This window comes from Gambusia affinis, linkage group LG03, assembly GCF_019740435.1.
Source record: "Gambusia affinis linkage group LG03, SWU_Gaff_1.0, whole genome shotgun sequence".
NCBI lineage: Eukaryota > Metazoa > Chordata > Actinopteri > Cyprinodontiformes > Poeciliidae > Gambusia > Gambusia affinis.
The window spans coordinates 20,239,982-20,251,554 of record NC_057870.1 but is presented as its reverse complement, the minus strand read 5'-3'; the positions used below and the strand labels follow the sequence as shown (position 1 = coordinate 20,251,554).

Genomic DNA, 11,573 nt, shown 5'->3' with positions numbered 1-11,573 from the left:
TGTCAGCCATTCAGCTGGCTCCGTCTGTAGCGGTAGCTCTTGTCCAAGGATACTCCAGCCCACTCCAGGGTGTCAAACCTCGAAAGTTACACCGAAGAAACATGCTGAGTAAACATTAGGCTGTCCAGCAGAAGAAAAGCGGTATTTTCACACCCGTAAGCAGGTAAACCAAGTCGCTGTTAAAGAACTGAAAGCTCCGTGCCACGAACGGAGAACTTCCCGTTTCCGAGACTAAATTAGCGCGCAAGGGGCTTGTTGATGATGGGTAGGATGACGTCAAGTATTAAAATTCTGCTGTGGTTATGATAACTTGTGCTGGAATGAGCAGCGGCAATTTTAGATATTTCAAAAGTTCATTATGTGTGCGTTTCTGTTGGTGACATTTGGTGTGAAATCTGGGGTAATACCCGCGTAAAGATAGGGCTGTTAGACTAGCAAGTTGCTAGTTTGTAGCACCTGTTAGCTTCCTGTTTTATTCACTGACGTATCTTTAAATTATATTGCCATATATTTACTTATCTAGTTGTTTTTTGCTTGTTCATGTTGACAGTACCGTTATATTTCCTCTTCGTCCTCCCACGCTTTCATTTATTACCAGCTACTGATTTCTGAGCGGAGACTTCTTTCTAAGTTTGACTAGTAACTCATTAAAAAGCGGTGGCATCATAAAATTAGGTGTGAACAGAGTTTCCATTGTTCTGCATTGCTCATTGGCATATTTACTCAGTTGGTTTATCCTATATAGCCACACCTCCGTCGATAGAACAATGAAAACATTCTTTAAATAAATTTCTGTTAAGAAAAGGAGGATGAAGAGAAATATATCCTTTCATAAAATGTACACATAGGTTACACATTAAAGCACTAAAGGACCTTTAGCTTGTTCAGCTAAGCAAAGGTGCATCCACTAAAATACACAGATTGCCCTGTCTTTATAACTTTTATTAGTACATAATTATTTGGGGTTCCCTCGTCTCCAAAAACTGATAAATTGGATGCATGAGGTATGTCTTATGTGCATTTAATTTATTTCTACTGTCAAACATCAATTTAGATCAAGATTTTATTTAAGCTGTGCAGTATTGTTGTCAAATTCCAACAAAAATTCTGTCTCGAGTTAGAGATTTCAGCACAACTTAATAATATACGGGAGTGACTAATTGATCATCACTTAAAGCACAACTTGATGAAATCTAAATGCACATCTCCAAGGTGCTGTTTGTTGTTCTTCACGGTTTTGCAAATAAGCCCTTCCAAACTGTATTGACTTTTTTCCAATTCACCAAACATGCAGACAGATTTGAGCAATGTTGCAGAAATACAAGTACATACTACATAACTAAGAATATTGGCAATTTGTCAGCTATTTGTTTCAAGTTTAAACCCATTTATTGCATAGGTTTGTTACACACTATGACATATCTCAGGAATTTATTTCTGTTAATTGTGGGTTATGGTTTACAAATTCAGTTTCTGGTAAAGTTATATAAGATATAAAAAGGATTCAACAAAAAACATAACCTATGTCTCAGATGTGAAAATACCCTAAAAACCCCAAACTTTTGTAGACCAAGATGAAAAGTAGTTGATCAAAAGAATTGGGAAAATGTACGTCTTTTATTAGATTTTCTTAGATCTACTTATCACCATTTTGAACAAAACTAGACTTCTTTGATTACTTCATTAGAATATTGCATGTTTATTCTTAAGCAGAAAAATACAATTAATTTATTTTTAAAACAAAATATTGTGTACTTTAAACATGCACAACCTTTTAGCCACAGGTTCCTAAACACTGTTGCTCTAACTAGACTAATTGACACCTTACCCATGGGACTTGTAGTTTTTAGTAACTATTATTTTTATTTAATGTAATTACTTTAGTCATTATTTCTTGCTATTAAAACAATAATGATTACTATATTGTAGAAAATATAAGACAAGTTTTATAAAGTTGCTTCTGGATCCAACAAAATACATTCTGGCTCTGAACCAGTAACATGCATGACCTTCCTTTGACTGTGATGATACTGTTACAGTAGTAGTAGTTTTTTTTTTTTTTTAAATATAACCTGTTGAAATTGTCATTTTTATTCGGCTAGAGTTTGATGTCTAGCATGTAGACATCAAACATATAGCCTAAAATCATGTAGCCTAAAATCTTCCAATTTTTTTTTCTGTGCTTTGGTTGATTCTTTTTCAAGATTTTTATTGTTGTTGTGTGTCTTCTGTTGTTTTCTTCTCAAAAAGGATTATGATCATCTTAGAAAGCTTTGTATTCACCAGGCTCACGCTAAACTGCTTAAAACCAGAATTCAGATTAAAGACACTGATTATTTGTAATCCCCAGTTGAAGGACTGTCTGCACACACTAAGGGCACAACCTGGCTTTGACGGGGTTTGTAAATTGATGATCTGCATTAGTTAGAGCTCAATGTCATATCAAGAGAATAGTGGGATCCGTTGACATGTAATTAACAATTAACAAACTAAACAAACCTCAGGTTGCTATGGCTGCAAAACAATGATTGTGATGGCATTTGTTTTCTCACAAGTTATGTATGCATTGTCAGCCAAAAATATTTTGTTTACATCAGAACTGCTTTCATTTGCTGACGATTTTTATAATTGTTAAAGAAAACAATGGATCCGTCTGATAAACTCTTTTGTTTTGTTTTTTTTAATCCCAGAAAGTTTCCATCAGTGCCCCTTCAAAATCATTGACAGTCCACCATGTTGTCAAGGTTGAGTACATCCTGGTCCCTCAGGCCCTGCGTCTCCGTTTGCAGATGGGCACACACCAAAGTAAAGGGAAGACCCCTAATGCTTAATCCTCGCACCAACAAGGTAGAATATGTCTGACTTTGCCTTCAAGTGTCAAGATTTATCCATAAATGTCTAGGTTTGCTTTGGGAAACTGTGGTCTGATCTATGTGTGTTGTGAAAACTGCATTTCTCAGCAAGAAACCTGTTCTTTTGTTAGGCCACAGTACACAAAAGAAGAACTTCAGAGCGAAACTGAACACTAGACAAAATAAATGTTGAGTATCTAGAAAATGTTTCTCCTTTTCATGGTTTTTTGTGCATCCATGGTCAGCTAGTGCACCTTTGTTCTAAATTATGAGGCTACAGACAAACTAGTGGAGTTTGAGTTTATTTAATAATAATAGCAGAACCTGAAGTAGTACCCCTATTCTTCTTGGATTAATTTATTTTTTTAGGATTTCTTCTGATCAGATCCCAATTATTGGAATTCTAGGAATCTATGTGGTATATAGATAGGAAAGCTCACATCTACAAAGACAGTAATGGAAAAATGAAACAAAAAAGTCAGAGAAAGAATGGAGAAGCACAATTAAGCTCACCATGGATGGTAACAGTAAAAATAGGCAGTAATGTTAAATTATTCTGGTCTTTGCATCAGTTATGTAGGAGAATATTTATTGACAGGAAGAAGAAATATTTTTTTATGACTTCTATAACAAACAAATGGGTGCAGCCTGCACCTGTTGTACTATTCAGATGAAAGACACTCTGCATCTATTGTGCAATAAATGGTACCAGTCCCTCACATTAGTTGCATCAGTTCTGGGTTTTAGTTTTTGTACAAAATAAAATAAAAATGTGTAGCTAAAGCTTACAGACATTACAGATAAGGTTGAAATGTATTGGTGTGTAACAATTTGAAAATGGTTCCTTTTAGATTAACATTGAGGCTAAAATACATTAAGAATCTCAGTGCTCTAGTTGCAGGCCTAGAAGAAGTGAAACAGCTGAGATATATCCAGCTTGCTGTGAGTCTGCAGCTGTGAACACTCAAGGCTATTGAATGTTCACATCTAAAAAGACAGTATTGGCATTTTTATAGTCTTTTATAGTCTTATAAATCAAACCTGTGTAATTTACTGAGAACACCGGGGGCTGTTACTGAGGGAGAAAGCAGGTGCACCAAGTCTGGTTTCCAGGGCAGGATTCAGTCCTTCCTGTACTGTTTCTGTGTGTATATGTAATGTGCTGTAAACTTTGTTTTTGTGGGGGAAGCAGTATGTCGTCAGGGAGTATTATGTAATGTAATTGATGCTGAATATGTTTATGGAATTGGACACATCATGCAAGTAAAAAGAAAATACTTATATGTTTGTTGTAAACAGAAACGCTATCAGATGTTTACAGCACTGTTACCTTATGCTGAGAGGGGCTCATGTTGGAGCTAAGTGAAGTAAATGCTCACTCAGCATGACTTGGCATTTTTTTGTGAAGCAGCCCCTTTTCCATATGACTGTTACAGCACAATCAGCCCCCTATCCAGCCCCTCACTCTGTGCCTTTTTTTGTTTTCCACCCATTCCTGTAACTACAGTTGCACACATGTTCACATATGAAACAGGAACACAAACAGCAAGAGCCCCATCTTTTATAAGAGGTGTTTCTAAAAACCGTGTCGCTCATTGGCTCCTTTAAAGTGATGTTTTATTTTCCTGTGGGCAAATTGCTTTCTTCTGTCTTCTCTCATGTCTCCCAGATCTGGCATTCTGCCGGCAGGAGTCCACAGGTCAACCCTATAAATCCATATAGGGTGCCCTCTAGTGGTAGAATGTCAGCACAAGATTCTGTATACCATTTTGCATCCAAAAAAACATTCAGAAAAGTTTTATTAATCATTTCAACAAGATCAACATTTTACAGCAAACATAGAAGCCAAATGGTATACAATTTTCATCTGGAAAGATACTAAAATACTAAATCGACTAACCTGCCATAAAAGTAAATCTAAAGTCACTTTCAATAATGCGTTCCAATAAACGCATTATTAGAACACAACAATGTTACTGTAAATATGCAAGAAAGTGCAAATAATTGAAGCCTAGCTAGCGCAAGTGTCAACATATGTTTGTTATTCTGCATGAGTTCTATTTAGCAACCCAGGATGAATTAGGGTTGGAAGGAAGGTTAGGATTAGGGTTGAAGGAAATGATCAGATTAGGGTTGGAATTAAGGATGAAAGGAAAATTGGGGTTAAGGTTGAAAGGATGGTTGGGTCTAGGGTTGGACAAAGTGTTGGAGCTAGGGGTGGAAGGAGGGATGAAAGGGTTAGGTTTGGAACTCATAGAGCTAACGGGTCAGTGTTTTTTTTTTCTGAAAACTGAGCATAATGCAAGCAAACATTTGAAGATGGATTTCTTGAAATCTGTAAAAGATATAAAAAAGCTGAAATAAGTAGAAGCAGTTGAAGCATATGACTACATTTTAAAGTTTCTATCTGAAAGTTTGTGGAAGTAGTTAGCTGTGATAGAGTGCAAAGTTTTTAGCAGAAATTTTCTTTTTTTAATTATAGGGTGTTCCTTGCATTTCAGTAGGGCCCAAGATGATCACACAAAGCTGAATATTTCATAAACCTTATGATACGTTATATCGAAAGACGTAACCCGTTATGTCCTGAATGAACAGAATATGGTAAAAGCTGGATGGTTAAAATTGCACAAAGTATTCAGAAGAAATTAAGTGGTAAAAAGTGTATGGGGAAAAAAAGTGGACAAATTCAAATATTATTTTCCAGCAAAACTAAGTTAACTTTTTTTTGCAGAGATTCTTCAATACTTATTCATTCTGATCATGCTCTTTTTGCACATTGTATGATACTCCACAGGGCATGGCCTTCACCCTGCAGGAGCGACAGATTCTGGGGATTCATGGTATGTTGCCTCCCAAAGTGGAGTCTCAGGACATTCAGGCTATGCGCTTTCAGAGAAATCTCAAGAAGATGACAGATCCCCTGGAAAAGTAATGACATATTTTCCTTAAAACTTGTCAGGGTGGGAGTTTTTGGATTAGTTTTTCCCTTTTTCTTATTTGTTTCCCTTAATGCACAGGTACATCTACCTGATGGGGATCCAAGAAAGGAATGAGAGGCTTTTCTATAGGGTGTTGATGGAAGACATCGAGGAACTAATGCCCATTGTTTACACTCCTACTGTGGGATTGGCTTGCACACAGTATGGACACATATTTAGGAAACCAAAGTAAGCAGGAATAACTAATAAATCTTTGCACATTCAACGTAATGCTGAATTGTAGAAATATTAGCTTCTTTGTTCTCTGATTTCATTGAAGCAGGAAGAAAAATATGTTTTAATATAGAAAATAGATTTATTGTACTGTTTTAGTTGATAATTAGTCCTAAAAAGGCTTAAAAACAATGTGTGTTTTCTCTCCTTAGGGGTTTGTTTATTTCAATTCTGGATAGAGGACATGTCCGCTCCATCCTAGATAACTGGCCAGAAACAAATGTAGCAGTGAGTACCTGACCACACAAATTCATTTCAGATAGTACTAATAAAACACCTTAAAAAATCTCATAACAATGCATTATTCTTTCCTGCATCCACAAACAAGTGTTTTCACAAAGTTTTTGAGGATATTTAAGATTGATACCTGTAACGCTCCTGTTTATATTTGATTCAGGAGCATCTAGATAAATGGCAAAATGATTTAATGTAAAATTTTTTCCCTGCCTTCTCTTGCTGTCTTTCTAAAGGCCGTAGTAGTAACTGATGGAGAACGAATTTTAGGCTTGGGAGACCTGGGTTGTTACGGAATGGGCATACCTGTTGGGAAACTCTGTCTTTACACCGCCTGTGGTGGCATTAGACCTGAGAAATGTCTTCCTGTGGTGATAGACGTTGGCACAAACAATGAGGTAGGAAGGCAGACTATGCATACAGTACTTTGTTTGCTCCATTTATGATCCTTGTTTCAGTTATAGCAGATTTGTAACACTGTTCCTTCTTTGTATCTTTGCGCTTCTGTTAGACTCTTCTCAAAGATCCCTTCTACATGGGCCTGTATCAGCGACGGGATCGGTCACAAGCATATGACGACCTAATTGATGAGTTCATGGAAGCAGTTGTGGAAAAATATGGACAGGACACACTGATTCAGTTTGAGGACTTTGGGAATCACAACGCATTCCGCTTCCTTCGGAAGTACAGGGAAAAATACTGCACCTTCAACGATGATATTCAAGGTACACCAATCCTAGCACTAGCATATTGGTGTTTTGGCTAACTCATCGGAATCAGTTAGTAAAAAAATCAACTTATGGTTATATTTTAGTCTTGTACACTGGTTACTATAACTTAAGAAAAAAATAATAAACAGACAAAAGCATTATTATTGTATTGGTTGTTTTCTGTAAGCTTTGTATGTTTGCGTGTTTCCAGGGACTGCATCTGTAGCACTGGCTGGTCTGTTAGCAGCTCAGAGGGCCATTGGCAAACCCCTCACTGAACACCGTGTTCTCTTCTTGGGAGCCGGCGAGGTAAGTTGACATTTCCCAAGTTTTTAAAACTCAGCTACTTTATGAGAGTCACACTGCCCCACACTGGCAATAGCTGGTTTTACTGAAAAGAAACACAGTATGGATTTGCTAAGTTAATGTGGTAAAAAGGAACAGTTTCAAAGTACAATGTGTGGATACTTTCCTTCCAGGCAGCTCTTGGTATTGCCAATCTGATTGTGATGGCCATGATGGAGTTAGGGCTTACACAAGCAGAGGCCAGAGAAAAGATCTGGATGTATGACGCACATGGTTTACTCGTGAAGGTTAGAGAGCAGAACAAAAACCTTCTGTGTGCACACAGCTTCATTTTGACCAGCATGGCTGCTTCCTCTTTGTGAACCTTCAGGACAGAGCACACAAAACAGATGCCAACCAGGAGGTCTTTGTTCACGACAGTCCGGGGAAAGTGCAAACCTTCCTAGATGCTGTGAACACTATCAAACCCACTGCTATCATTGGTGATTACAGTCTATTTTTTTACTTCTTGGATGTAAAACACATGGCCTTTATTTGAGGTTTAGTCACAAATTTGTTTTTATGGAAAAAAAAAACTAAAACTTTTTTTATTTTCAGTTCAGCATTGGTGTCTGTTTTTTATTTTTATTTTATTTTATTTTTTCCAGGTGTGGCAGGAGCTGGGCGTCTCTTTACCCATGATGTCATCAAATCCATGGGATCCTTAAATGAGCGGCCAATTATATTTGCCTTGAGTAATCCAACGACTAAAGCAGAGTGCACAGCAGAGGAAGCCTACACAATAACTAATGTAAGCATTTTTTTGATTTTTTTTTTTTGCCCTCTATTTATTAACTTGCTTACTTTTTGACCTGTTGTAGTTGAGTTTAAACTACAACAGTCTACTGGCTACCCCAATGCTTAGTCTTCTGTGTTTGTGTCTCACAGGGTAGATGTTTGTTTGCTAGTGGTAGCCCGTTTGGGGCAGTCACACTGAGCGATGGTCGTGTGTTTATACCAGGACAAGGGAACAATGCTTACATCTTCCCAGGTTATAATAAAAATTACTATAGATATTTACTATGTACATAATTGAGCCTAAGAGAATACAAATTATCTGCACATTTCATAAACTTGAGAGATAAAAAAGATAACTTATACTTTGTTTTCACTTAATCAAGATGACTGATGATCCTATTTTTTGCTTCAGGTGTTGCTATGGCTGTGATCCTGAGTGGAGTGAGACATATCTGTGATACTGTTTTCTTGGAGGCTGCCAAGGTAAAAAAAAAAAGAAAAAAAAAGTTCTCAAATCATTTTTTAGACCTGCAGAACCTCACCTTAACTTCACACTCTCTCCAGCTTTCCTTTGGTTGCTGACTGTCTTGTGTGTATGCTTCTCTCAACCTCGTTTAACCCTTTGATGTGTCCTTTTCCTTCTCTCTAGACTCTGGCATAACAGCTATCAGATGAAGAGCTTTTAAAAGGCTGATCCATCTGTGCGCTTCCTTCTTTTGCTGGGATACATTTCGATTAACACTCATCACTGCAAATGATTAACACAATGCTTTCATGTTGAAATAGGTGTTTGTATTGCAATGGTAGAACCGGTTCTACACAATTTTAGTTTAATGTCTATTTTATTACTCAATCACTTTAAATTAATGCCTGCATTAAGACATGATTGGCAAGCAGAATAAATTATTGACAAATGATTATAATACTGTACATATTCTTTTTTGATAGGTTGAAGAAATACAACATTAAAATATTTTCATATCCATTGCAGACACTTGCTGAGCAGCTATCAGATAAAGAGCTTGCAGAGGGAAGGCTCTATCCTCCCCTTTCCAACATCAGAGAAGTTTCTCTTCAGATTGCTTTCAAGGTAAATCCTGGAACGATACTCTTTTCTCACTTGCTAAATCATTATTAGTTGATGTTTCAACTGCTGGTAATTCCGTTTATAAAGTAATTTAATTTAGTCCAATATTTCAGATGTAATCTTTAATAGAGGCTTATTTTGTCTTGATAGAATCTGAATTCTATCAGTTTCTAATTATGCCAAGTAATCATTACCTTAATTAATTACCTTAATTAGGGAATTAATGATTAATTAATGATAATGAATTAATGGCAAAATTCCTGATTATTTGTCTTGTCTGAAGAAACTAGATATAATTTTGTAAATGTATTAAAAATTCTGCTTTGAATGTCAAACTGAACATATCTAAATGTGGTGATATCAAAAGTTTAAAAACGTCTCCAGCACTGCATGTCTCCCTGATGCGTTTCTTCTTCATTGCAGGTGATGGAGTTCGTCTATGCCAAAGGCATGGCGTTCCGTTACCCTGAACCTCTAGACAAGAACGGCTTTGTGCGTGCCACTGCGTGGAACACAGACTACGACTCCTTACTGCCAGATACTTATGACTGGCCAGGTGTTAGCTTCAGTCCTATCAACTAGAAGTAGAAAAACACATCCTCAAAGTGGCCAGTGTCATGGTGGACCCCCTTTCTCTTTTTTTTTTCTTTTCTCAATTTTTCACCCTATTTTTTTTTTTTTCACTGAAAACAGTAAACATTAGTTTGTGTCAAAGCACCAGTGCTTTGACACAAACTAATGTCTGTGAGAACTGGACTAGAGACAGTGTCGGAGGAGCCACGGCTTCTCTTCACAAGTTAATACTGTTTTTTAATGTCAACTGGAGGGCCACCTGGTGGAGGAAAGGTGCAGTGCGTGATACCTAGTAAAATCTAAATACCCTTTGCTTTTTTTTTTCTTCAAAGTAGAAAGAAATGGGATAGTGTTAGTTTTTTTTTATTTACATTTTATGTCCCGCAAAACTTTGATCAAACACTTTAAACACCTATCAATTTCAATTTTGTAAGGGAAAACAAGGAATACTGCAACTATTTTAGTTTAAAATGTGGATCTTTACCAAAACGGTTACACATATAGTAATTGTTTTCAATACGTCCTTTCTTTAAACATAAGAATACACTGGCTACTGAGTAATTGGCCTAATTTTTTAAAAACAGATTTCATCAGGTATCTGACAGAATAAACGCAACCCAATTGTTGTCTACACTCCAAATGAACAACTATTTATTAAGCACAAACTTTGTTCAAACTTTTCAACTGCATGCAGATATTTCAACCAATGTTGTGTTAAAACTCCTTTAGTAATTTTACATTAGATAATCCATCCCCTTAAAACATTTCCTTTGGCTTAAGTGTTGAAGAAAATATATTACCTGTATAACATTATAGAATATACATTATTTTCTTAAGGTACTGTGCACTTTTTGACTCCATATTTATAATGATTTTTTACTTTAATATCTCTCTTTTTTGTTCACATGCAATCGAGCAAGTTGAGAATCTAGGCTTTTTTAACTGCAGTGATCCATCCTGAAAGTTGTGGCCACAGAGATGAAAATTGTGTCTCAAAACAGGAAGTCGCTGAGCCACGGAAGATACAAATATATGGAAATATAGTTTACTGCCAGCTAAATACAGCAGAAAAATATATTTAGTCTTGCTAAAAGTCAAAATAGTAAAGATGATTTACCTCATATGAAATAAAAAACCAAATATCCAGATTTTCACAGAGGGAATCACTGTACAAATACACACACAAATGCATGCAAGTACAAATATAATAAACTTTGTTTATTATAAAACAAAGTGTCAGTTGTGTTGTTAAATTATCTAAAACAATATTACCTATTGTTCTACAATAGGTAAACAATATTACCTATTGTTTTAGATAATATTATTGCCATGCATTTTGCCATATTGCTTACAACATACTGTTGACAGCTGAGAAATGGTCCCACGGAACAAAAAGCGACTGGTTTTAGTACTGAATGGTTTTCAATATTCAATGTGCAGCTTTTTCTCTGAGCAGCTTTAGGATGTGATGTGTTGCTACAGGGAAAGTGTTATTTGTATGTATAAATATATACACGCACAAATTAAATTAATCTGAACTAGACTCTGACGTTTCCTGGCAGTATTTGTCCAGTGTTGTGTTCCTGAACATTTTTTTTTTTGTTCTTTTAATATGTTGGTAATTTTATTGAACTCTTCTACAAAACTACACTGAATTCTGGGAAATGTAGGTAGAGGAAAGGCTTTATTCACTCAGTCTCCTAGCCCGCTAAATTGATGTACTGCTACAGAATAAATTCTATTGTATATTGACTCAATTGTCTTGTAGTTTCCTTTTGGTCTTTGATCGTCTTTTATCCTTATACAAATATGTTACAACAAG

General features: G+C 36.2%; 1 protein-coding gene across 2 annotated transcripts; it reads left to right on the top strand.

Moving 5' to 3' along the window:
• The first annotated feature begins 3 nt into the window (after positions 1 to 3).
• me2 (malic enzyme 2, NAD(+)-dependent, mitochondrial) lies at positions 4 to 11,294 on the top strand. Of its 2 annotated transcripts, none has more exons than XM_044110003.1 (15): positions 4 to 163; positions 2,691 to 2,847; positions 5,647 to 5,780; positions 5,870 to 6,019; positions 6,217 to 6,292; positions 6,535 to 6,696; positions 6,810 to 7,023; positions 7,220 to 7,317; positions 7,488 to 7,601; positions 7,685 to 7,796; positions 7,962 to 8,104; positions 8,242 to 8,344; positions 8,504 to 8,574; positions 9,083 to 9,181; positions 9,602 to 11,294. In XM_044110003.1, the coding sequence occupies exons 2-15, from the start codon at positions 2,734 to 2,736 to the stop codon at positions 9,758 to 9,760; spliced, it is 1,749 nt and encodes a 582-aa protein (XP_043965938.1). In that variant the 5' UTR covers positions 4 to 163; positions 2,691 to 2,733; the 3' UTR covers positions 9,761 to 11,294. The 2 variants fall into 2 exon arrangements, with proteins under 2 accessions (XP_043965938.1, XP_043965947.1); XM_044110012.1 differs by lacking the exon at positions 9,602 to 11,294 and adding an exon at positions 8,741 to 8,792 and having other exon boundaries at positions 9 to 163; positions 9,083 to 9,163.
• The last annotated feature ends 279 nt before the right edge of the window (positions 11,295 to 11,573 follow it).

Bases quoted from the DNA above. Each gene is read 5' to 3' on its own strand.
- me2 (XM_044110003.1), top strand. From the start codon at position 2,734: ATGTTGTCAAGGTTGAGTACATCCTGGTCCCTCAGGCCCTGCGTCTCC. The intron at 6,020-6,216 runs GTAAGCAGGAAT...TTCTCTCCTTAG, and splicing joins CACATATTTAGGAAACCAAA to GGGTTTGTTTATTTCAATTC. The intron at 8,575-9,082 runs GTAAAAAAAAAA...TATCCATTGCAG, and splicing joins TTTTCTTGGAGGCTGCCAAG to ACACTTGCTGAGCAGCTATC.